The 27,216-nt window shown below is 41.8% G+C and overlaps 1 protein-coding gene across 10 annotated transcripts in view; it reads right to left on the reverse strand.

Annotated features, from left to right (window-relative positions):
• KLHL3 (kelch like family member 3) overlaps positions 1-27,216 on the reverse strand; it is a 286,180-nt gene that overhangs the window by 20,823 nt on the left and 238,141 nt on the right. For all 10 annotated transcript variants that reach the window (XM_045490046.1, XM_045490032.1, XM_045490038.1 and 7 more), the window contains 2 exons: positions 18,172-18,288; positions 14,062-14,211 (listed from right to left, as the gene is read on the reverse strand). In XM_045490046.1, the coding sequence (XP_045346002.1) occupies positions 14,062-14,211; positions 18,172-18,288 (267 nt within the window). The remainder of the gene's footprint in view (positions 1-14,061; positions 14,212-18,171; positions 18,289-27,216) is intronic.

The raw sequence follows: 27,216 nt of genomic DNA on the forward strand, positions 1-27,216 counted from the left end.
TCTCTCTCTGCCCCTCCCCCATTCATGCTCTGTCTCTCTCTGTCCCCCAAAAAATAAATAAACGTTGAAAATAGAGCAGCACAGAAAATATAGGAAGGGTGTTATTTCATGAAACAGTTGATATGCTTATACACATGTGTATGTGTCTCCCGGATCACAATTTAAACAGATTTGTTAGTGTGGGGTATAGTCAGGAAAGAAAAAAAAAAAAAAAAAAAAAGCCACTGATCCAGCTATAGTATTAGAACTGGAGCATTTAATTGTGTTATCCCTATTGTGACTTTGGTCACATGTAGCAAAGTTAACAATCGTATATATGTTTTAATAAACTGGTACAAGTTCATGGTTGTCTCCATAACAACATCACTCTCATGGCTATTCTAAGAGGCCTTCTTACATGTGGAAGGGGTGGGAGTCACAGGCAGCCAATCAATAGGAATCACAGGACATTCTCATTACCTGTAGCTTGTATTATGTACTCCAGTGGTTCTCAAACTTCAGTCACCTTGAGGGTTGTTAAAACACAAAATGCTAGGCCCCCCTCCTCAACCCTGCCAGAATTGCTAATTCAGCAGGTCTGGAGTAGGACAGAGACTGTGCATAACAAGTTCCTGGTTGATGCTGGTGCTTCTGTTCCAAAGCATCTATCATACGAGGAGGCAGAACCAGCGCTGACTGCTATTGCTCATCAATCATTTATGTCCCAAGATTCCACATCCAGGCCACGCACTGCCCATGTGGGTGGTCACAGCTGTCTGTGGTCAAATGTGGGTAACCAATGTTCAAAAACTCAGAACTCAGTTCTGACTTCTGGAACATTCCAAAGGAACCCAAGACACCCAGTGCAAGATTAGAGTTGCTGCTACTGCTTCTGGAAATAAACATTCTACATTTGACTCTCCATGACACAGCTCCAAGGGTCCACTGCTCTGTATCAAGAGCAGCCCTCTTCAGAGAAAACCTGAATTTGACATTACTTCTCATCTGTAATTCTTTGCTTAGATAGGCATCCATGACAAGTTTAAGGGGCAGTTAAGGAACACAGCCTTTTGGCAAGCTTCAGACAATGTCCACCTTATTCCTCCAGGGCCCAGTGACTCGCCATGCATTCTTAAACATGCCTAGGACATGTACCGTCCTTCCAGTTTTGAGTTGGTAAAGCTAAAATGAAGGCACAATACTGCAACGATTTTCCATGAAATCTGGTTCTGGGCACTGGGTGAGAATAAAACCAGGTTTTAATTTTCTTTTTACAGTGACTTCAGGCACTCAACGCCTTCCATTCCCTCTCCTTGAAACATTCTCCCCCATTCCTGATCCCTCTGCTCTAACACATGCTTATTTTTCAGGTCTCAGTTTACATGTCACCTCCTTCAAAAGGACCTCTCTGATCTCAAATCTGAGTTAATGTCCCTTCTCTGAGATCACACATGCCCTGTGTTCTCTCATTAAAACTGGCCCACACTGTGTTCTAACCTCCTAGTGACCTCGTCTCCCTGCCTGGATGGTGAGCCTTGGTGGGGAAAAAAATCTATCTGCCTCAGTCACCAAGATAACCTCAGGGCCTTCTGGTGTCAGGTAAAAGTAGGACTCAGATATTTATTTGGGATAAGAAATGAATGAATGGCAAGGAGCATACGTAAGAAACCAAATTTTAAAAAAATACACGGTTAAATCAAAGAAAATACCCAATCCAGAATGTCACTTGCTGGGGTTAATACATGTTGGCCACCAGATTATAATTTGAGAAGCAAAATATAAATAAAGACAGAAAAAGAGAGCTTTTTCCATCTTTTCACTCAACCACCAGAAGAAAGACAGTTTATTCTTTGTACAAGTTATCAGGCTTTCTCTGTTTAAAAAAAAAAAAAAAGGCGAACCTTTCGAGGAACCTCACCATGCCCCAGAAACAATCTTACACCAGGAGTAGGGAGGTACATTCATATTGGAGAAAAAACGAGCACTTGTCTCTTGAAAATTGTCGTAGTTACACAGAAGCATTACTATACAAACGCAAAAATTCCAATGCTAAGGTAAAACCTGAGTAGAAAAACAACAGGAATACAGGACAAGGTTTTCAAAACGAACTTCCCTTTGAGCTCATAAAGCCACTGTTGAGGGACGACTGTGAACATTAAACCTCATACAATAATTTGGGAAGAGTAATCATGAGCTTGTGTGGAGCAGGACCACTGGTTTCTGAAAATGCAGAGATGGCTCAAGGCAGGAGGAGATGCACTTTCGGCTTCTTTCACAGGCCTAAGAAAGCCAATTTCTATGGAGGCTTTGCAAGAGGCCACCATACAAGGAACACTATACCCGTTGTGTGATCATGCTGAGTAAAAGAAATAAATTTCCTATCGTGAATACTAATGGATGGTTGTTTCCATAGATACCTGATCCTAGCAACCAATTAGACAAAAATGAGTATTCCCCAAGTCTACATGCATTACATCTCTAAAATTATAAACCTCTAGCTACTTAGGAAGATCATAAGATGTCAGGGCATGAAGACATTTAAACGATTCTCTCCTACAAGCCCTTATTTTACATTTCCAGAAAAACTCAGCCCCACAATGCTCAACGGGCGTATTTCTTTCTTTCTCCAACACCTCTAAGTCCAAAAGATTTGTAATGTCTATAATAGAAATTACTGAAGCAAATCGGCTTATTTAACAATTGCTATTTTTAACATGTATCTTTTAAGGTAACCCTGAGGAAGATCTACCAGGGATCATATGGGAATCACAATAAAGAACTGGTTCCAGGCTAACAATTATGCTAGACCAAATAAAATGTAATCATGTTGAAGGACAGCAGCGTATTCGGGAGTCTTGCAGGGCACTGCAGGGTCCTAACCCCAAGTCTCATCTGCCACCGTGTTGAAGGCTACAGAAGTTCTGGTGGATGGAGAGTTCTGGTTGACAGAATACAGGTAAGCCAGACTCAACCATGGACGGCATGGCTGTTGGATAACTCCCAAGGAAAACACTGTCATTGTGGAAAGTCCAAATGGCCATTTATTTTAGGGAGCTTAGTGAGACCATGGAAAGACTACCTGATGATTCCTTGGGAAGGAAAGTTCACTCCCAGCCTAGTGAGATGGTTTTTAAATAAATATATAAGACTATCTTCTCCCATGGAGGATTCAGACTCTAGCAGCATGACTGGAGCAGTGAAGACATGTTAGTCACTCCTCACAGAGTATGACAACCACTCTGTGTGAGAACCAGGAGGTACCCAAGACTAGCCAGGGAGAGGTACAGCTGGTGAACAGAGCAGAGACTTCTGGCTCACTTGTGAGTCAGGATCCTAACCTCTAAGACATCAGACTCTCCAGTAGGATGATAGGAACAACGTGGGCTCTGTACACTGTTGTCATCAGGCAAGAGTGAAGTGTGTGTCCAAACTCTCTTCCATGACCGGTGAGCTGGGCAGAAGGCAGGCCCAGCCAGTCGGTCCCTCGGGCCAGGGCAGGAAGCGAGACTCTCTCTTACCCTGGTGCGTGGGGCCGCAGGGCTAACACCAATTCTTCCGAGGAGCATGTCGAGGTCGAGGCAGAAGACTTGTCCCCGCAGGTTCCTGAGCAACAGATGCTCTAGGCAAGGACCGACAGCTAAAGCGCAGAGACAATGGGAGTTGGAGAACCAGGAATGTGAGAGCAAGACCCAGGGAAAACAGGAGTGAGAATATGGACTTTGGAGTCAGGCACATCTGGGCTCAAATAGCAGCCCAGTCACTAAATAGCTGTGTGACCGTGGGCAAGACATTTAACCTTGCCAAACCTCACTGCCATTACCTGTAACATCAACATAATAGGATGTTTCTCTCATGGAGGCCAGGAGCCTTAAATGTCATAAAGCACTTAGCACACAGCTTGGTAAATCGTATATACTAAATGTTAGCTTCTAGTATTTGATCAACACCAGCATTGTTACTATTGCTTAAAACAGTTGTTAAAAAACAGACTCCCAATGAATGGTAGAAAAGGACACTTACATGATCTGTAAAGAGAAGAGTGAACACCACTAATTCCAGGGTGATGGTGGGACTTTTTGAGGGCCCCAGGGTGTTTTCTAGGTGTGGCCTGGGTCCATCTGAAGGATCAAGATGGAAAGGAGCAGTGCCGATCCAGGAGCCTGGCCCAGGTGAGAAGTCATCCTACCCACCCTGCCAATAGCCTTTTCTCCAACACCATCTACTGGACAGCCCAACTAGGGAGGAAGCCGCCTACTTCTGGCCCAAATGGCTTTTCGGTGTCATTTTAAAATTGCTGAATAGAGATGTCACTTGAACTGAAATGACAGTGCAAAGTGCCAGGCTCAGTACATCTCCAAAGGCTCATTTGCATCTTGCTGGGACCTCATTTCTCTGCTGCCATCTGTGGAACAGGGTAACGTAGGAGTGTTTTGAGCAACTGGGAGACAGCCTCTGGTTGTCCATGGCAACCCAGCCTTGGGGAAGGACTGGGCGGTGCATGTGTGGGAGCCCAGATGATGCTATTAGCTGTTCCAGCTTGAATGTGTCAGTATGATTTGTGCATACGTGGCCCAGGAAAAAACACCCTCATTCGCCTCTACAGCTATCTCAAGGCAGAGCCCTATTTCTTTCAGGGAGGGAGCTTGACTGGCAAACAGGTTTGCTGTTGAGAACTGATGAAAACAGGGCAAATCTCTCTCTACCCCTTTGTTTCTCAAAGACTGCTCTGTCAGGAAGCCTATCTGGACTGAATTCATGAAAGCCCAGACCAGCCTGCCCTTGCAATTCCTGCAGCTGTTCCTGTAGTCCAATTATCTCCTTATTTTTCTTCCTCCACTTATTTGGCCACTTACATATTTCTATCTCGAGTTTCTTTCCACACAGTACCCAGCAAAAATGCTTTTATGAAATATGGAAGCCATATAATAGAACAGTTAAAAGCACAGGGTCTAGTACCAATCATCCTGTGTTTGAATCTCAGGTCTACTATTTGCTAGCTGGGATTTAAAGGTGTGTAACAAATTATTTAATAGTCCTTCATTCAAGAGATGGTATTTGATTCCCCTTCCCTTGAGCGTGGGCTGGACTTACTGACCGGCACCCAGCAGATAAAATACAGCCAAAGTGATGGGATATCATTTGGAGAACAGGTTATAAAAAGACTATAGTTTCTGTCTTGAGCATGTTCTCTCATTGTCTTGCTATAGAATCACTCACCCTGGGGGAAACTAGTTGCCATATCATAAGGACACTTGGGCAACTTAGGGAGAGGCCGAGAGGGTAAGGAAGCTTGTAGAAACTTGTAGAAGCTTCTTGCCTGATGAAAGAAACTCACCATGACAGTGAGCTTAGAATCAGATCCCCCCACCCTGCAACCTTCCCCCTGCCAAATAAGCCTGGAGATGGCTGCGGCCCTAACTGAGAGCTCAACTACAAATTTACAAGAGGCCCTGGGCCAGGATGACCCAGCAGAGACACTCTGGAACTCCTGCCCACGGAAACATTAAGATAATAAACCTTTATTGTGTTAAGCCACCGAGATTAGGTAATTTGTAACACAGAAATGGATAACTTAGTACATAATGAGTAGGTGACATAACCCAAAAATCTAATTTCTCATGTGTAAAATGGGGATAATTAAGATGTAAATCCTAGGAGACAATAAATGTACATCACTTAGCCCAGTGATTGGCACATTCTGAGTGCTCACATTAGGGAAGTTATCATTATCTCCTATTATCATCACTGTGGAGTTAGTATTGTACACTGGTCAAAACGTACAGGTTTTGAGTTGGCCAGACCCAGATCCAAACCTTCATGCTGTCACTTGGCTGTGAAACCCTGGGGTCATTCAATCTCACTGAATCTCCAACATGGAGTCTTCTCCAACATTAGAACTTCCAGGGTTGTTATGAGGATAATATAATGTACATAAAGTGCTTTGCCTGAAACATAAGGAAAGTGTATTTATACAATCATTCTTGTGTCATCATGAATGCCTTTGGTGATAAGGACAATGACCCAGGGAAGGACAAAACACATCGGAGGCTGGGGGCCAGTCCTCTCCTGCAGTTATTTAAACCAATTTCTGGATGTTCCCTCTCACAGACGATATCCATTTGACTTGGGGTCAGCTCAGGGGTCAGCTCCTTAAGAAAGTTTTCCCTAATTCCTCACCCCTCTCCATGCTCCCAGACTGTCCTACCCATACCTCCAGTGTGGCACTTACATGGTCCATTGTAATTGTCCTTTTACATGTGTCTCCCTTCCCCTGAATATGGAGCACTATGAGGAAGGGACCAATTCATCTGAGGCTTTGTGGCTCTAGCACCAAGCCCTGTGCCTGGCAGTTAGTGACTTCTCAATGCAAGTGTGTTGAATGAGTGAATTAATAAATTAATGAGTTAATGCATGCATGATGGTTTATTAGTTTATTACTGGTGCTATTTTTTATCTCAATACTTCAAAACCTATCTAAACCCCCAGAACAACAACCAGATTCATTCAATACCGGACCTGTGGGCTGAACCACATGTCCTAGAGTCAATCTCATTAGTGATCAAAGGAGAATATGAAGCAGGGGATATATCCTCACTGCATTCATGCAAAAACACATGTATGGATGTGGACAGTATTGGAAAACAACTAGGGTTGATAGAAATGGTCAATACTAAATCTCCATGAGGTTATTTCTTTAAAAAATATACCTCCTTCAGGGTGCCTGTCTGGCTTAATCGGTAGAGTGTGCAACTCTTGATCTCAGGGTTGTAAGTTCGAGCCCCAAGCTGGGTGTAGGGATTACTCTAAAATAAAACTTGGGACACTGGGGTGGCTCAATCAGTTAAGCATCTGACTCTTTTTTGTTTGTTTGTTTATTTATTTTTGAGAGAGAGAGAAAGACCATGTGAGCAGAGGAGGAACAGAAAGAGAGAGAGACACAGAATCCTAAGCTGTCAGCAGAGAGCCTGACGCGGGGCTCGAACTCATGGACTGAGAGATCATGACCTCAGCCAAGGTCAGACACTTAACCAACTGAGCCATCCAGACATCCCATGCATCTGACTCTTGATACTGGCTTAGGTCGTGATTTCAGTCATGGGATTGGGCCCCACACTGGGCTCTGCACTGAGTGTGGAGATTCTCCCTCTCTGTCTCTCTTTGCCCTTTCCCCACTCACATGCACTTACTTTTCTGCTCTCTCTCTCTCTCTCAAAATAAATAAACTTCAAAAAATTAAAAATACAATCTTTTATATATATGTATATATACACACACACATACACACACATATGTATCTTTCATTCATGAAACGTTTTACTATTGTCCACCCTTTGTTAGACTCCAGGCTATGTGCCAAGAACAGAGATAAATAACACATGCTAGCATGGTACCTATAGTTTCATGAAGGAGTAACACTCTTAAAGAGAACCCTGAATACCTCCCTAAAGTGTGAACCCAGGGAACATGGTTATCTTCTGCAATTAACTGCCCCTGTTTTTCAGAAGCCAATGAAGGACCTCTCCTCCATTAAATAACCTTTCTCATCAATTGTATTTCTATATAGTAGCAATAAACTGTTAGAAATTAGACTTAAAAAAAACATTTATAAGAGCATCAAAAACTATGAAATATCTAGGAATAAATCTGACAAAAGATCTGTAAGAATCATACACTGAGAACTACAAAATGTTGCTAACAGAAATTAAAGAAGACAAAAGTAGGGGCACTTGGGTGGCTCAGGAGGTTGGGCGTCCAACTTCAGCTTGGGTCATGATCTTGCAGTTTGTGGGTTCCAGCCCCATGTCGGGCTCTCTGCTAACAGCTCAGAGCCTGGAGCCTGCTTCAGATTCTGTGTCTCCCCCTCTCTCTGCCCCTCCCATGCTCATGTTCTGTCTCTGTCTCTCAAAAATAAATAAACGTTAAAAAAAATTTTTTAAGAAGACAAAAATAAGTGGAGATATATACTGTGTTCATGGGTCAGAAGATTTAGTACAGTAGTCTTCTCCCACCATCTACAGTTTTGCTTTCTGCAGTTTCAGTTACCTATGATCAACCTTGGTCCAGAAGCAGACGATCCTCCTTCAGATGTATAGTCAATAGTAGCCTACATCACTCCCCTCCCTTCATCTCATCTTGTAGGCATTTTATCATCCCTCATCATCACAAGAGGAAGGGTGAGTCAGTACATTAAGATATTTTGAGAGACAAAGAAACCACATTTATATAACTTTTATTACAGGATATTGTTACCATTTTTCTATTCTACCACTAGTTATTGCTGTTAATCTCTTACTGTGCCTAATTTATAAATTAAACTTTATTGTAAGTGTGTATCTATAGGAAGAAAATAGTATATATAGGGTTCGGTATAATCTGATCTGCAGATTCAGCCATGCATGGAGGGACTTGGAATGTATCCCCCAGGGATAAGGGAGAACTACTTTATTGTTAATATGTGAATTCCCCCTAATTGATTCTAAAAATTTAGCACAATCTTTATCAAAGTCTTTTTTGTAGAAACAGTCAAGCTGATTCTAAATGATAAATGAACATGCAAAGGACCTAGAATAGACAACACAACTTTGAAAAACAAAACTGGAGGACTCACACTACCTGATTTCAAGACTTACTACTAAGTTAGTGGTCAAGGCAACATGGTATCGGTGTAAAAACAGATAAACAGATAACAGGAACAGAATAGGGTCCAGATATACACCAACACACAAATAGCCAATTATTTACAACAGAGATGTCAAACCTACTCAATGGATAAAAGAGAATATTTCCAATAAATGCTGTGGACATTCATGTACAAATAAATGAATCTTGACCCTTATCTCACACACCATATTAAAAAGCAATCTCAAAATAGATCATAGACCCAAATGTAAAACCTAAAACATTAAAATTTCTAGGAAAAAAATCATAGGAGAAAATCTCTGTGATCATAGATTATGCAAAGATTTTTTTTTTTAGATAAAACACAAAATACATGAATCTTAACAGAAAAAAATTTAACAAAATTTAAAACTTCTACTCTCCCAAAGATACTGCTAAGAAAATAAAAAAGACAAAGCACAGTTTGGGAGAAAATACTTGCAAAATGTAGATTTGATAAAAGACATATCCACAATATATACAGGATTCTTACAATTCAATAAGAATAAAATAACCCAATTCTTTTAAGGGGGAAAAAATTTGAATAGACTTCACCAGTGAAGATATATAGACGGCAAATAAACACATGAAAAGATGCTCAACATCAGTAGTCCTTAGAGAAATTCAAATTAAAACCACACATACCTACTACAGTGGCTAAAATGATTTAAAACAGATAATAAGTAGCGTTAAATACTGTGGAGTAACTGGAACTCTCGTACTTTGCAGATGGGAATGCATAATGGTACAGCTTGAAAAACAGTTGTCTTGAATGTCTTGAGAAACAGTTTCTTGTAAATTTAAATATAAGCAATTTCTTATCAATTTAAACATATACTTACCAGCAATCCTATTCCTAGGTATTTACCCAAGAGAAATTAAAATGTAAGTCCAAACAAGGATCTGTAAGTGAATGTTCAAATAGCTTTATTTGTAAAAGCCAAAAGTAGACATCCAAATGTCCATCAAATGGTGAATGGATAAACAAATTATAGCACGTCCATGTGATAGAATATTACTCAGCAATAAAAAGGAACAAACTCCTTATACATGCGACAATGTGGATAAATCTTAAAAGCATTATGCTAAGATAAAGAAGGAAAGCTCAAAAGGCTACATATGTCGGGGCGCCTGGGTGGCGCAGTCGGTTAAGCGTCCGACTTCAGCCAGGTCACGATCTCGCGGTCCGGGAGTTCGAGCCCCGCGTCGGGCTCTGGGCTGATGGCTCAGAGCCTGGAGCCTGTTTCCGATTCTGTGTCTCCCTCTCTCTCTGCCCCTCCCCCGTTCATGCTCTGTCTCTCTCTGTCCCAAAAATAAATAAACGTTGAAAAAAAAAAAAAAAAAAAGGCTACATATGTCATGATGTCATTTATATAACATTCTAGAGAACACAAAGCTAGAGGGACAGAAATCACATCATTAGTTGCCAAGGCCTGGGGGGGGGGGGGGGGGTGGGTACAAGAAGGGACTTGACTAGAGGGAGCACAAAGAAACTTTGTGGAGTGCTTAAAATATTCCATATTTTGACTAGTATGTTAGTGAATGACTACATGCATTTCTCGAGATTCATCAAATTGTCTCCCTAGTGAATTTTATTGTGTATAATTTGTAATACCTCTGTAAAACTGAATTTAAAAGAAAACAATCTGGGATGTTGATGATGGGGGAAACTATGCATGTGTAGGGGCAGAAGGTATATGGAAAATTGCTGTACCTTACCCTCAATTTTGTTGTGAACCTAAAATAGATCTAAAAATATAAAGTCTTAATTTGAAAATAAAAAGTAGTAAATGTACTGGAAATGCATTTCTTACTAAGATGAGTGGGATGGTATAAGACTTTACTTTACTTTTACTTTGTCACCAAAAGCTGAAAACCTGTCTCTGGGAGGCAATCTAGTATAAAAGAACAAACATAGACTTTGGAGTGGAACAGACCTTGGTTCAAACCCCAGCTCTGCATTTACTAGCTGTGTAACTGGGCAAGTTACTTAACCTCTCTGAGTAAACTCAGTAAAGGAGGGATATCAATAGTGCAGCCCTAATATTGTGATGATTTAATGAGATAATTACCTCTGATAATCCTCAAAGTGATAGTTTCCCTCAGCATACCCCACTCCTCAAACCTACAGTGGGGTTCCCCTCACTAATTTAAGTGTCCAAACAATGGTGACAGAGTAGAGTTTGACAAGCAGGTTGGACAATGTAACCTTAAATCATTCAAGGATTAAAGTTAGGGGAACGATGAAGCTAAGAGCAGCAATGTCTTTTTTAAAATTCCTTCAACAGATTCACAATAAGTCTTGATTCTAGCTCCCCACAGAACTCTATGTGCTCAAGAATCTAAACATTTTCATTCTGAAAATAGTGTTTCCTAAGGAGTAGAGAGGACAGTGGGACAACCGTGGTCTCATTAAAGAGGGGTGGACTGTTACCAATTACAGATTCGTTATGTCAAAAGGGAGGGGTGGTCTCAGCAGGCGGAGTTTGGACTCAGACACAAACTTGGCTTTGATTTTTAAAACTGTCTTCTTGTGGGTGTGTGTGGTAAAAACTCGATGTGGAGTCTAGAAAAGGAAAGTTAACTACATATGGTTTCCACACAAAGAAACTGGGCCAGTTCTGCACCATTGCCTTAGTTCCAGAACACACTCCCCAGCAAAAGATGTTGGTAACTTGTTAACATATAGGATAAGAACCTCCTTTTCCAAGGAGAAAAGCCACAAAGACATGCAACAATGCCAGCTGGGAACCCAGGATGCAGAAAGCCTCCTCCATGTAAAACAACAGTCCATCTTAGAATCAATAATCTGAAGACCTCAATAGACAAGCTTATGTAAATTTAGATCATAATGAAGGTGGTATTCAGATTGATGGGGGAAAGGGAGATTATTCAATAAAACAACTTTGGCACAACTGGCTCATCATTTGCAATAGGAATAAAGCTGGATTCCTACCCTCTCTCCTTATACTAAAATAAATTCTAAGTGCATCAAAGATTCAAATGTAAAACAGAAATCGCTAAAGTACTTGAGAAAACATGGGAGTCTTTTTTTCTTTAATCTGAGAGTATAGAAAACATTTCTAAGCAGGATGTAAAACCTAAGCTATAAAGCAAAAGACATATCAATTTAACTACTTAAAACTGTTTTTGAGGATTCAAAAAAATGCTATAATTAAGTTTAAAGGCAAACTGCAAACTAAGAAAAAAATATGTGAAATACACATGAAAGCCTAATCCCTTTAAATTAAAAACAGCCCTAAAAAACCATTAATAGGAGCCCTTGGGTGGCTCATTCAGCTAAGTGTCCAACTCTTGGTTTTGGTTCAGGTCATGATTTCATGGTTCCTGAGATCAAGCCCCACGCTGGGCTCTGTGCTGATAGCACAGAGCCTGCTTGGGTCTGTCTCTCTCTCTCTCTCTCTCTCTCTCTCTCTCTGCCCCTCCTCTGCTCATTTCACTCTCTGTCTCCCTTTCAAAATAAATTAACATTAAAAAAAAAAAACCATTAATTAAAAACATACAGTCCAATAGAAAAATGGGCAAAGTACATGAACAGAAAATTCCCCTAAAAAAGAAATACAAAAGCCATAAGCGTATGAAACCAACATTAGAGTCTCACTTACAAGAAATGCAAACTAAAACAAGAGGTCATAAATTACATAGAAATGTTTGTAATATAAAAAAAAATGGAGATGATAAAAAGGTCCATCAATAGAGGACAGTTAAATAAGTAATGGTACATAAACATAATTAAATTCCATGTACCTATTATAATTTAATGCTGGTTTCACTTATACTGATAATGATGAAAGTAGTCTGCTGAGTAGGAGATAAAAATGATATTCAATCTGTGGAACAAGATTCCATTTATCTGAAAGTATACATTTTTTATCTATTTGTGACTAGGTGCACAGAGATATGTCTGGGAGAAAATTCACCAAGGTAACAGCAGTGATTGCCCCTGGGTGGAGGAATTTGAGGTGATTTTTACTTTATTTCAAAAATGTAGTAGCCTTTTAACAGTCTGCAATGACCATATATTTCTATAATTGAAGAAAGCAAAGTTATTTTCATTTTGAAAAATATGAAGTCATTTCAGTGCAATATTTCAATAAAGTAAAACCAAAGCATCAACACGCAGGAAGACAAATGGCCAGCCAGACCAAGGCCCTTGCCTGGTGGCTGCACCTTCTAACATGCGCTGGGCGATAGGAAGCTGACAAGTAGGTACATACGCTCAGGTTTACAAAGATGAAGCCAGGTGCAGGATGGTGTGGGTTCACAGAACAGGTTTGGAGGGTGAGAAAGACACCATTCAAACACTGGCTCTACTACACTGGCTGTGTTGACCTTGGGCAAGTCACTTAATCTCTCTGACCTTCCGTTTCCTCTGTGTACAGCTAGGATACCTGCCTCTACCTACCTCAGTAGGGCTATTGAGGGGATTAAGAAAGCTCTACTGTGATACCTTTCAGCTTACTGTTTGCCCCTGAAGCAGCACTCAGCAAATGCCAGTGACTCGTATTATTATCTGGGAGATTTATAACCTTCATCCACACTGCACCCACTAAACTCTCCATCACCCAGGGTCACAACACAGAGTGGAGAGGAAGCACAGACCCTGGAGAATCTCAACATCTGGTCTTGGACAACATGCTTCTCCAGCACTCTGAAACCCTTCCTGGAAGCAGCAGACAAGGAGTAGGGCAGCCAGACAGAAAGAGGAGGAGGAGGAGGACAAAGCAAAGGCCTACACAATGCCCTGGGGCTGCCGGCTGTGCGGTAGCTGAGTCAACACAACTCACTCCTCTCTGCTCACCTTTCTTCCTGGGTTGGCTGGGACCTTTCCTGAGACGTCAGCGTTTTAGGATCCTAGACGGCCTACTGGAAGGCCAACCTGGAATGGACTTTAGACACCAGCCAGTACAGGACCTTTCATTCTGTAGATGAAAGACCTGAGGACCAGAGAGAGGCAGGGCCTTGCAAGGAACCAAAGCAGCCAATACCCGGTCTGGCAGCCCTAACTGTTCTGTAGGGCTCTGCGGTGAGAGAAAAGAGCCAGACTAGGACCATTCAAATTCAAATAATGGCCTAGAAATCACTAAGTCAAGAAACACAAAGCCATTCCTCTGCTTCCAACACAAATAGAACCCAGACCAAATAAGGAGAGGAGACGAAGGAGTTATTCTCAAAACTCTCTGGTGCCTCTGGAGGTTACCTTGAAATTCTTAGGACAGGAAGACCCTGTAAGAGAGAGGTACCAGCAGATTCAAAATGAACCAGCAGACTCCATCTCTTAGCTGGTAAATGCAACCAAGAAGCAAGGCAGCCACAGGTGAGGAAAGACTTGGAGCCAGCAATGGAAGGCCACTTTCCCAGAACACAGCCCTGACAGCTGGCACTGACTGGGCTGGGGCTTACCTTGGGCAGGCTGACTGGAGTCCTGGGCTTGGTCCTTGGGTTCTTAATCAAGAGCCTCTGATCCAGAGGGAGCAGGTGGTATTTCATGGCTTCGATGAGGAAGTCCTTACAGGTGTTGTTATTCTTTATCAAAGCTTCTTCTTCAACCGTCTGGAGGTAATAACCCACAGGTGATCCAAGAGCAGACTTCAGCTGTATTTCCCACACTGTCTCCTGAGTCATTCTTGTATTCCCACACTCTTTTATTCACCCACCACATCATCTCAGACCCCAAGAGAAAGACCACATACTTACAACTTAGTGCCCACCTCCTGCATTTCAAGAACACAGTGGGGTGAAGTTATTAAGTTCTGGCATCAAACAAAAAGACATACAACCTCAGTGGTTGTGTTTGTTATGTTAGTTTGCAGGCTTAAATGGAATTATGCAAAACAAAGATAATTAGCTGTGCTGAAGGCTTCATCCCACATTCCTCCTAATATGAATGCTTTATAATGTTTAGGGCAAATGGTCAGACATTTGAGAGGAGAGAGAGGGAAAAAGGAAGAGAGCAGAATCCATTGGTCAACGTTTGGCAGCATGGAGTATGACAAAGTGACAGTCAAGAAAAACTCCTATTCATTTTCTTACAGTGAAAGCTGCAGGGACAAAACTGGCCAATGAGGTGCTCTATAAAGAATGGTGATATTAGAGGACAAAGAATGTCCTGCACCAAAGTCCCACCTACAGACCTCATCTTGGACCCTATCCAAGCTGGAACTATGGCTTCTTCACATACTCCAAAGCGATGTGCCAAAGCAGATGCTCAGCAAGTATAAGCCTAAATATTTCGTGAGCAACACCAAGGGTGAAACCATGCAAGTGCTCAATTCTCAAACCTCTGTCCTGTGGCCTGGGTCAATTGCTATGTGGCTTATCTGTAAGGGGTAGTATGGTCTTCAGAGGCCACTTCATGTTTTCTTTGCTGGAGTATTTAGGTGCTATCAGGAGAGATCAATTCAATTCAATAGCTATCAATGATGGAACGTCTCATTATTGGACAGCCCAGTGCTGGACTCCAGGAAGAAAAAGGTGAACAAGAAATGGGTTCTGACCCTGAGGCACTCAAGTCCAGTCAAAGAAAGAGAATGGCCTCCCCATCTCAATTATCTCAGCCCTCAAGCTGGTCATACACAAGGGCTGACTGAGTCTCACCTGTAGCTATCAATGGAAATGTGGCCAGGCCATCACCTAATGGGTAGCATTGGAGCTGGCAGGAAAAGAAGGACTGGTATGACAGGGCCTCTCTCACCAATGGGCACCTCCTTCCCCAGAAGTGATCCCCAGGAACACTCCATTTTGGGGGAAGGTTTCCCTAATCCCCCCCACCCACACTAAGGGACTGACCCAAGTTGGGACAAGTCATAAGCTTTTAGGGTCGGTTAAAAAAATTAAAAAGGAAGAGAGAAGATCTCTCACAAATCTCAGATGGAAGGTGAAATGCATAAACAGCTACTTCTCCCAAAGGTGCATTCAACTTGAATGAGTTCTCCCAGAGATTTAATGCTTCACCATACAGAGTTTCAATTTGGGTTGATATGAAAGTTTTAAGGATGGGTATGTGATGGTTGTACAACATGGTGAATACAATTAACACACTGAAGTGTACACTTAAAACTGGTCAAAATGATGAAGTTTATGTTTTATACACACACACACACACACACACATATATATATATATATATATATATATATAATCACAACTAAAAAGTTCTAACATATAACATTACACTCTACAATATTTCAAAGTATTTAATAAAGACTAATAAATGTTAGCTATCAAAAACAAACAAACAAAACCACCTTCCCCAGAAGTCACTGTTGGTGCAGGTCTGCCCAAGACTTTCCTGCATCCTCCCCCAACCAAGATCAGCCAACCCCAGAGGGTTATACTATTTCAAAGTTTCAAGGTCAACTGAGGTTTACTGAGACAACCTCTTCCAGAGGTGTTCTAAAGACAGTCCTTTAAAAGCAGCAGGGGGATTCTCACACAACAGTGCTCACGCCCATTGCCTCTGACCCCCTTCCTCTCCAGATCTAATCCCTACTTTGCCATAATGACCCAAGAACTATTTTCTAACATCTTTAAGTTTGAGTTGTGGACACCTGATTGAGGTTGTGACCAGGGGTCTCAAAGGCCTCTTTAATTTTCCCTGGAACCCAGGTCCACAGATAGCCCTTCTTGTGGAAGTGAGCCTGTGCTGGAGGCCAGATGTCCATGTCTACCTTTGGTCAGTTTCCCACAGGACAGTAGGAGGTTAGATTCTGAGACTGGGATCTCAGGCCCCTTCAGTCCCTCTGCTTAGGGGAACCTTTTCTTCAAGAAGGATATGCTGCCACCAGGGGGCAGTAGTACCATCCAAAGTATAAAATGCAGGGCACACATAAGGGCTGGCAAGTATATGCCTCAGCACCTGAGAAGGACTGAGGTTCAGAGGTTCACAGAACATTTCACTGACCCCTTCGACCTGTGGTCAACAGGGTCACAAGCTGAGGACTTTACAAGGGCTTTTGAGGATAGAAACTTCTCCCGCTATTCCCAAGAGCATCCATGACCGTCAAAACAGCTGTAGTACCAGCTAGCATTCGCTCACATAGAGACGCAGCCTTTATACGGATTATCTCATTATACCCCCAAACAATCCTATAAGGACAGGTGCTATTTTTATCAGATGAGAAGACTGAGGTTTAGAAAGGTTGAGTACTGGGGCACCTGGGTGGCTCAAGTCGGGTAAGCATCTGACTCCTGGTTTCAGCTCAGGTCATGAACTCATGGTTTTGTAAGTTGGAGCCCTGCGTGGGGCTCTGAGCAGGCTCAGTAAGTTAAGCATCTGACTCTTGGTCTCAACTGAGGTCATGATCTCACAGTTCCTAAGTTCGAGTGCAGCACTGGGCTCTGGGTTGATGGTGCAGAGCCAGCTTTGGATTCTGTCTCTCCTTCTTTCTGCCCCTCCCTTACTTGTGCTCTCTCAAAAAATAGATAACTAAACTTAAAGAAAAAAAAGGTTGAGTACTTGCCTAGTGTTAGATGGCTGGGAAGTGACAGAGCTAGGCTGCTGGGATGCTGAGCCTCCTCTCTTATCCTTGCTTCACACCTTCCATTCCCTCCAGAAACTTCTGGAAAGAGATGAGGGCTGGCCTACTGCCTCGGTGTTTTGTTTTGCTCATATATTTAACTTTTACTCTTTGCCCACTTATAAGTGTATCTAATGCCAATGGATAAACAGAACAGAGAGTATTAAAGGTGGCAGCCTGCATAATGGAAGGCAGGTGCTTCGGGGCCTACTGACTTGGATTTGAATCCTGACCCTGCCACCTATTCCCCAATAAATCTAAACCTCTATAAACCTCAAGGCCCAAACTTGCAAAAACAGGGTTATCTATCTTTGCCTCACAGGGTTGTTATAAGGATTAAATAAGAAAATATGTGGCACTATAGGGGCACCCCATCATTCTTAATTTTTCTTTCATCTTAGAGGAAGTCAAAGCAACACGTATCCTAGGCACCTGTGAAAGGTCAGTTTTTACAGTCCTGAATTGGGCTCCAACTTGCCTAACATGAAGGCAAAGAGAATACAGAAACATTGTGGAAATGACCCTTCTTGCTTAGGTCCTCTACAATAAAATCAACTAACTTCTAGTGAACACTTTTTAGGACCAGCTCCATGCTAAACACCTGACTTACGTATTTACAACTCCTTTGGTCCTCACAATAATCCTGCTGGGCTCTACCATAATATCCCTTCCAGCAAAGAAGAAACTATGACTTGAAGAGGTAAAATAAAAACACAAAGCTAACAACTAGTAGAGCAAGAACTAAAACCTAAGCGTCTTATTCTCAAACTTACGCTTTTAGACCTCACACTACCATCTAACACAGTATGTCAACTATATACCTCAATAATAAAAATTAAAAACAAAAAAAAACCTTTACATTACCATGTCTCACACTTAAGCCAGTGGGTTGGTGCCTTCAGCCTGTGTAAAATACCCATGAACTCTCCAACCACCCCATACATCCAGGGTTGCCCACTGAAGGAAAGCATGTGGTGCTTCACACAGCACTCACCTGGACCAGGTAATCCCTAGGTAAGAGAGGGAGACGGACATGTTCCATCAGTTTTGCCATGTGCTCTAAACGGGTTTCCTTCTCATAATTGATCCATGAAATCACTGCTTCAAATACCTATGAAGATAATCAACACAAGTAACTGTAGCAGAGACAACAGCTCTCAAACAATTTCTTCAACTTGAAAAAAAAAAGTCCAAATCATCTACAAAGTGGTTAACCTAAGGTTCACTATTTAAAATAAAACAAAAATGGAAAGATTTTGTTTACTAGCTGACATCCAAGTGATATCACACACATACACGTTATAATAAACCTGCTACCCCAAATACAGAATCATCAAGGTTCATTGCAAAATAAAAATCCAGTTCCAATGGCTATTTAAAGATAGAAATCCATAGTAACTCTGGACCAAATTTTATAAAGACTGCTTAAGAAAACCAGAAGCCTTGGGCGCAATGCCATCATGCCCCTCACACCCTATCTTCCTTTATCTCCCATATTCAGTTAATGCAGACTAGAAACAGTAAGAATACATTTGCCAAAAGTTGGCTGTAATGGTGAGGATGACAGTGAATGACAGAGAATTTCTGTCAAAAATTTCTCCTTGGTTTAACCTCTCCCTTAAGGAGAGATTTCATTTTTATATAAATGAAAATTTGGCTTGGAACCAAAAAGGAGGCTCTCCTATTTGGATGTTCACCTTCCTCAAAAATAAGTCCAAAATCAAATCCTACACCACCATACACACACAGACAGATAAAATTCAATGTTGATAAGGCTGCGGGGAAACCGGCACTATTTCTGGAAACTTAATTAACACAGCTTTTTAAGAGGGGAAGGAAGAATTTGGCAATATCACTCAAAGACTTAAATGTGCACACTCTTTGACCTAGAAATAACACTTCTAGGGATCCAGCCTACAAAAATACCCACAAAAGTGGGGCAAGCATATGTGTTCCAGGATGTTTGCCACGGCATTTCTGTAATAAAATAAAAAAGGAAACAACCTAAAGCTCACTAATGGAGAAATTATTTAACTAGTATACATACTATCGGATATTTTCAGCTGGTAAAAAGAATAAAACAAAACACCTTCTTATGCCAGAAACCAAGAAAGTGCTCAAAGATTACGATGGACATGTCAAATGGACATAAAGCCAACAGATGAGGCTTTCATTGTCAACATTTGGGATAATATAAACATCAAAGAGAATAATGAAGAAATCAGATTAATGCTTCTTGCTGAGGTGGCGTGGGAGAATCCCTGGGAAGGTGCCAAAGGAAATTTGGCAGGGAGGGTAATGGATACGTTCTATCTCTCGATAGGGTGGGAGTTACATGTACATATGCATTTGTGAAAACTAATTAAACTGTATACTTAATACCTATAAATTTCACTATAAGTCATAACTCAATTTAAAATATTCTCAGTTAAGGGGCGCCTGGGTGGCACAGTCGGTTAAGCGTCCGACTTCAGCCAGGTCACGATCTCGCGGTCCGGGAGTTCGAGCCCCGCATCAGGCTCTGGGCTGATGGCTCAGAGCCTGGAGCCTGTTTCCGATTCTGTGTCTCCCTCTCTCTCTGCCCCTCCCCCGTTCATGCTCTGTCTCTCTCTGCCCCAAAAATAAATAAACGTTGAGAAAAAAAATTTTTTTTTTTAAATATTCTCAGTTAAAACAAAAAGACAGGGGCGCCTGGGTGGCTCAGTTGGTTGAGTGTCTGACTTCGGTTCAGGTCATGATCTCACGGTTTGTGGGTTCGAGCCCCGCGTCGGGCTCTGTACTGACAATTCAGAGCCTGGAACCTGCTTTGGATTCTGTGTCTCCTCTCTCTCTGCCCCTCCCCTGCTCATGCTCTGTCTCTCTCTGTCTCTCAAAAATAAATAAATGTAAAATAAAAAAAAATTTAAAGAGAAAGACAGTAATGGGTCATAACATAATGAACAAAAAAGGAATCCATGAATCCCATAAGGATACTTTAAAAAATGTGGAAGGGCTCTTCTTCACAGACAAATGCCAGCTAATAAAGGTAGAAGGAATGACAAAAACATTACTTTGCAACCACCAATTAATAACTGATAGAGCAAAGCTCATCAGTAGATGCTCGAATCACTGTGCAAAAAACTGTTGGGGAACACGACACAGTTTTCAAAGTATCACCTCGCTGATCACTTACTCATTACATGGGGTAGGGGCAGCCTCAAATAGGGAAATTTGACAGATAAGTGATCTAAGTTAGTACCAACAATAACAGGACGAACTTACATCACATTCTTGATCGTGATTTAATGGCAAGGATACAGCAGATACAGCATCCCCTAGAGTAGTCTCTTCCTAAAATGTTTAACCTGAATCTTAATAGCAAGGAAACAATCAGATCAGATAATTCCATGTTTGGAACATTCTGCAATACAGCTGGCCTGGATTCTTCAAAACCATTAATATTATGAAAGACAAAAAAAAGACAGGAAGATAGTTCTAGATTAAGTGGATTTAAAGTCTTGAAAACTAAATGTAATGCATGATCCTTGATTGGATCATGGATTTAAAAGGAACAATCTATAAAGGACTGTCTTGAGACTGCTAGAAAATGTGAATGCTGACTAGGTATTAGCTAACATCACTGTATTAGTGTTGAATTTCTTTGGTAGGATAATGGTTTTATGGCTAAAAAAAGACAATTTCCTTGTTCTTAGGAGGTGCATACTCAAATACCAGAGGGGAAATTCTACAATGTCTGCAATTTATTGTCAAATGGTTCAGCAGAATAAAAGATTAAATATGTAGAGAGAAAAGACAAATGAAGCAAAAAGTTAACTGGTGAATCTAAGTAAAGAGTATATGAATGTACACACTTTCAAACTTTAATATAGGTCTGAAATTTTTCAAAATAAAAAGCGGAGGGGAAAGGAAAAGAAATTCTAAGGGAAAAGGAAAAATATGACAACAAAATTTACAATGTGGCATAAAGTTGAAATGGAAACTAACTCAGAAAAAAATTCTCTAATATTTCTAACTCTGACAATATTTCTGTGTATTAATATGTTAATGATGCTTTGAACCTATTTCCTAAATATATACTTAAGTCAGGGTGGGTATACTCAAAATAGGCAAAGAATCGATCAGAAAGGGAACGGAAGGAAAGCTAAATGAAAATGGAACAGAAAGAAAAGGACAGTATGTGCATACAGTCTGCTCTCGTTTCCGTAAAATATAACCTATATGTGCACAAACATAAACACACATACCATGGAAATCCTCCCTGTCTGGTTCATTTTTTAAAATTAAATCTGAGAGAGCTTTATCCCCCACCCTGATAGCATCAGTTTGTGACAGATCACTCTATATTACTCTAAATAGCCTTTAAATCCATGAGAAGACGGACCTTCTCTTTTCAATGGCAAATAATACACACTCAAATATTTTTTTTAATGAATGAATGGACACATGAGTTTAGAATAAGCATGTGAGAAGGCAGTGGGAACTGTCCTGGCTGGAGCAGAGAGCAGGGCTGGGTAAGAAGGGACTGGAATCAGGGCAGGGATGACAGAGCCAGGCCAGGGACCAAAAAAAGCTGGAGAAGTCTGGCCGATGAGGTGGCGGGCAACCACAGTTCCGTTCTGCCTTGCGTTATGGTTATCCAACTTTCTTCTACTCCGCTTTACTAGACTGTGAGCTCTTGCAAGGTGAGACATGTCCCTCCCTGCTCAGTCTGCAACTCCTGCTGCCCAGCACCATGCCAGGCACAGAGCAGGTGGCCAGCTGACAAAGCTCAGCGGAAGAATGCACTGCCGGTCTTAGAGTGGGTGGGATTTACTCACCATGCCCTTCCCTATCAACCACCTTAGTCCTTGTCATAAAAGCTAAAAAGCAAGCTGAGTCTAATGGAGTCGATATTAACCTTATCTTTATTTTTGGCTTGACTTGTCTAACTGGTTCCACTTAGTTGCACTGTTTACCTACTCAGCTGTGAAAGCCACAGCACTGGGCAACAACAGTGACCTTCTCGGCGGCTAGAGAAGGCCACACGTTTTTTTCAAAGAGACTTTATGCTTAGAAAATAAGTAAGCAAATCAACTTCCAATTAGCTTTAGCCTTTAATGTGCCTAAAATCATTCCCAACAGGCCCTCCTGTCAAGGGACTGGCAACAGGAAACAGCAGCAGGAGTCAGTATTTACCATGTGCGAGGCTCTGTACCACACTCTTCATGGACAACGTGACCCTGGACTCTCCTGAGAGCCCAAAGGGAAGACACTCTAACCCCTTATTAAATGACTCGCCCAAGTCCAGGGCCACAAAGCAGCAGGGCTGGGGTCCACACGAACCCAAGGCCAGTGCTCGTTCTCTTACTTACTGTTCTCAGTTGCCTCTCACAGGCCTACTGCAGGCCACATTCAGCCTGCCACCTGCTTTCATAAATAAAATTTTACTGGAGCACAGCCACACTCACTCGTTTACATATTGTCTGTGGCTGCTTTTACACTGTAACAGCAGAGTTGAGACTCTATGGCCCACAAAGCCTAAAATATTTACTATCTGGTGCTTTATAGGAAAATGGTGTCAATCCCTGGTCTAGGAAACCTAAGCAGAGACCCTGTGGCTTCAAACACAGGACAGAGTGATGTCTACACAGATGAAAATATTTTTTATGGATCCCAGGATGAAATAATCAGCTGCCACGCTTAGGGTTTTACTTTTAAACAAACAAAAACAAAACAAAAAGAGCATCATTTCCTCACTGCTTCATATTCCAAAACCAATCTCTTGAGTGCTACAAGGTTGCTGGGTCAAAAAAAGATGTAAAAAATCAAATTTCATAGTCCTTGGCTCCCCACATTTCCAACGTAAGCACAAGCCTTGGCCGGAACACCAGATGAAACTGACCCTCTACCCCCGCCCCCAGCGATGCAGGCAGCCATGCCATACTGGACCTGCACGCTGTGAGTGGGGAGCACCGGGGCACTTAACAGCCATTTTCAAAATGTGTTCTGAGAGTCAAGAAATGGGGACTCAAGTTAAAAATAGGTAGGACAGTGACTTGGCAAGTAAAAAGGTCCAGTTGAGGGTGACTCACAGCAAAGCATAGGATGGAGGAAAAGAAGCCAATTTTGACAAGATCAGGGAAGAAAACAGGTTTTCTCACATGGACTTAATTTGCTACTTAAGATTTAAGAGAGGCTAATTTAAATAACAACTAACAACAACAGGCACAGTGCTACACATTTTGCATGCATGATCTCATTTAACCTACCCCAAATCCTGTGAAATAGGTTATCACTGTTCACATTTTATAGATGAGGAAACAGCGTCAGAAAGGTTAGTGTCCAAGGTCACAGTGCCAGGAAGTAGTGGATCTGGGATGTGAACTCACCTCCAAATGCAAAAACCCAAGGTCTAACATTATGTAGTATTGCATGTCAGAGGCACAATTAGTTGGAAAACCTGGGCAGACCACTGAGTTGGGAAGTATGTTCCTCAACCCATAATCGTAATTACACCCGCCACGTGCTCCTAGGACATTCCTCCCTAGACACTCTTTTCTTTCTCAGAGATAGAGCCAATAGCATTTGCTGAATTCACTGTCACGATTTTCAATCAAGAAGACAGCACTTCTAGACACAAGAATGATTTCTGTCAGATTTCAGATGGTTCTTAAACTAAAGCTTAACAGGACTTAATGTGAGCCATACTCTGGCCTTGCTGTCACATGCCACACCAGGGACAGTCAGGAGCAGTGGTACAATGGAGCTGGAGCTCACCATGCATGTTTCTTCCCATCTTGGTGTTTAGTGACATTACACCAGTAGTCTGAAATCAGTCTTGAGGGAAATATTTACACCATAGAAATTAGCAAATGAATCAGCAAACAAATCAGGGCTTTCAGATTTTTTTTTTTTTTTTTTTTTTTTTTGAGAGCGAGTTGTTAAAACATTTACCAGCATACCACTGGCTGGGCGATTTCCTGGTCGGAAGGCTCCCCAGACTCTAGAAAAGCTACTCAGTTGCACTCATCTTTCTGACAGTCCCATCATCTTCAGGTTTTATAGGGCACTTCACAGCTCCTTCTGGTTGTTTCATTTCAGACCCGCAAGGGCCCTGGGAGGCAGCTAGAGTCACTCATAAAAGAGAAAAATGAGGCAGAGAGTGGGGAAGTGGTCTGCCCAAACATTACCCAGTGAATTGGTGATAGGGCAGCAATGAGAACCACTGGCTTTCAATCAACACTTTGACAGCACATTCGTCCATAACACATTTCATAGTTTGTACCTGTATATTCATTTCTGTACATATTTGATAAAATCTATTTCTGTACATTTTTTATAAAATCTGTCTCCCTCATGTGATTTTTAAGTTCCACAAAGGCAGGGACCTTATGCCGATCTGTTCACCAATGTCTCTTGTGTGAGTAACGCACTATGTGCCACATAGAAAGCACTCAATAAATATTTACTGAGAGAATGAATTAGTCAAAGTAGGAATGGCTGGGTATATGGTTCTCTTCCTGTAGCAGCACACTGCAAAATATCTGACTTCATACAAACAACAAAAAATGATGGTAAAACTAAAACAGTGATATCACCTTTTGCTGGGAAGTTGTTCAGCCTTCCACTCCTGCCTACAGCCAGGATAAAGATATGCAGTCTGACTTTGCACAGGAGAAGGAGAAGGACTGAAGCACAATAGTTTGACAGAAACGCCTGCAAGCTGAAAGACGACTTTGTGGCATTAATCTTACAAATGAATGGAGCATGACAGAGGGATGGAGAATGCCTTGCAGTCAATATGGTAGATAGAGCAGAGTTGGAAGGAATCTTCCCCTACAGCTCCAAACACACAAAAGTGACATATTACAAAAATAATAAAGCAAGTCAAAAGCAAGAGGGAAATGCCTGAGTGCCTTAAATCAGAAAGAATTCAAGTCTAGCAGCTGAGTGGAAGCTGAGGCCAAAATGGCTCACAGGCCTGGACGATTCAGACATGGACTTGAATGGTTCAGAACTGGTTTCTATCAGGTAGACTGTCGAGGCCACATGCTCCTTATGGACAGTGTCACCCCACCCGAAGTCCCATGGACCAGCACTAGATGAACTCCACCCATCTGCTATGGCAAGGGGGGAAGGAAGCTCACCATCTCCTGTCAGCTGGGAAGTTAAAAACCATGTCTTCAAGAAATGAGAACCCCAAGCTCACACTGCATACAGATATGGGGTCTGAAGTGACATTATCCAGATGGTACAGGGGATACTCAAGACAAAAAGGAATACAGAAACAGTTTCCAGGAGCACCTGGGTGGCTCAGTCAGTTAAGCCTCCAACTTCCGCTCAGGTCATGATCTCACAGTTCATGAGTTTGAGCCCCGTGTTGGGCTCTGTGCTGACAACTCAGTCTGCTTTGGATTCTGTGTCTCCCTCTCTCTCTCTGCCCTTATTCTGCTCATGCTCTATCTCTCTTCCAGAAATAAATAAACATTAAAAAAATTTTTTAGAAAGAAAGAAAGAAAGGAAGGAAGGAAGAAAGAAAGAAGAAAAGAAAGAAAGAGAAAGAAAAAAGAGTTTTCAAACCAGTTAACCTGCCCTAGAGGGGAATCTTCACACCCAGACTCCCATGGATAAAACATCCTCTGAAGATGGCCTCACAATCAAAAATTATACATCACTAATGAGAAGAACTGCAAAAAGGAAAATCAACGGATATAATAAATCATTGGATATTTGGGGCAACCAAAGAAAACTGGCCTCGAGACTGACCATGCAATGCAGTCCTCGGAATACTAGGGGCAGGAGACATTCTGCAGTAAAGGAGGTTCTGGGACCAAATGAGCCTGGAGAAGACATCATACACACCTACAAATCTCCTTCAGAGATTTACAAAGCTCATTAACATGTTAAAGCTCTGACAGGTCCTTCACTTTCTTAACCTGGTTCCTGTGTTTTGCCACTGTCTCCTAAATGTATCAGACCTGAGAACTTTTTTTTTTTTTACCTAAATACCTACAAACATCTCACAACACTGCCGTTTTACAGCATGTAGGTGGTAGCCTAGAGAAGAAAGTCATTACCCCCTAAGCTTTCCATTTCCAGCCTCATCTCCCACTACCTCCCCCAAAGACCCTAGACTCTCACCACACAGGTTACTTTTCCCCCAAGAAGAACAAAGCATTCCAAACTTCCACATCTGTATTCCTGTAATCCCTTCACTCTGAATGGCTTCCTAAAATCCCACTCTTATTCTCCAAGTTTTACCTCCAATATTGTCTTTTTTATGATGTTTTCCACACCTAACAATGTGGAATAAAACACTCCAGGGTGCTTTCCTTGAACTCTGATTTCAGGCAACGACTTCTCTCAGCCACATAAGGATACATGTTTTGTATCCAGACTGCGAGCTCTTAAACAGTCCTAAGTGTCACTCACCTCTGTCTCCCTGTCGGGGTAGACAGGCATTAATAAAGAGCAGGGGCATGGGAGGCAGACACAGTCAGCTTCAAATCACAAAGCTATTTTTTTTAAGTTTATTTATTTATTGTGAAAGAGAGAGAAAGAAGCAGAGAGAGAGGGAGAGTCAGAGAATCCCAGGCAGGCTCCACACTGTCAGTGTAGAGCCTGACGCAGGGCTCAAGCCCACAAACCATGAGATCGTGATCTGAGCCAAAATCAAGAGTCAGACACTCAATGACTGAGCCACCCAGGCGCCTCTCAAATCACAAGACTATTTATTGTTAACATGCCTTAGTTTCCTCCTCTGCAAAATGGAGACAATAGTCTCTGCCTTGGGAGTTAGTGGGAGAAGCAGATATGATGTGCTGAACATTATGCCGGGCAAAAGAAGTCACAAGCAAAGCATACATTCACCAGCATTCCATTTATATAAAGTTCAAAAACTGGCAAAACTGATCCATGAGAAGTCAAAATAGTAGTTATGTTTCTCGGGGTGGGGGGCAGTGTTTCCTGATCTGCATGCTAGTTAGGTGGGTATTTCACTTTTGTAAAAAGTTGAGCTGTGTTCTTCTTATTTGGTCATGTCTCTGTGAACTTACTTCAA

The sequence above is a fragment of the Leopardus geoffroyi genome, chromosome A1 (assembly GCF_018350155.1).
Source record: "Leopardus geoffroyi isolate Oge1 chromosome A1, O.geoffroyi_Oge1_pat1.0, whole genome shotgun sequence".
NCBI classification, from domain to species: Eukaryota; Metazoa; Chordata; class Mammalia; order Carnivora; family Felidae; genus Leopardus; species Leopardus geoffroyi.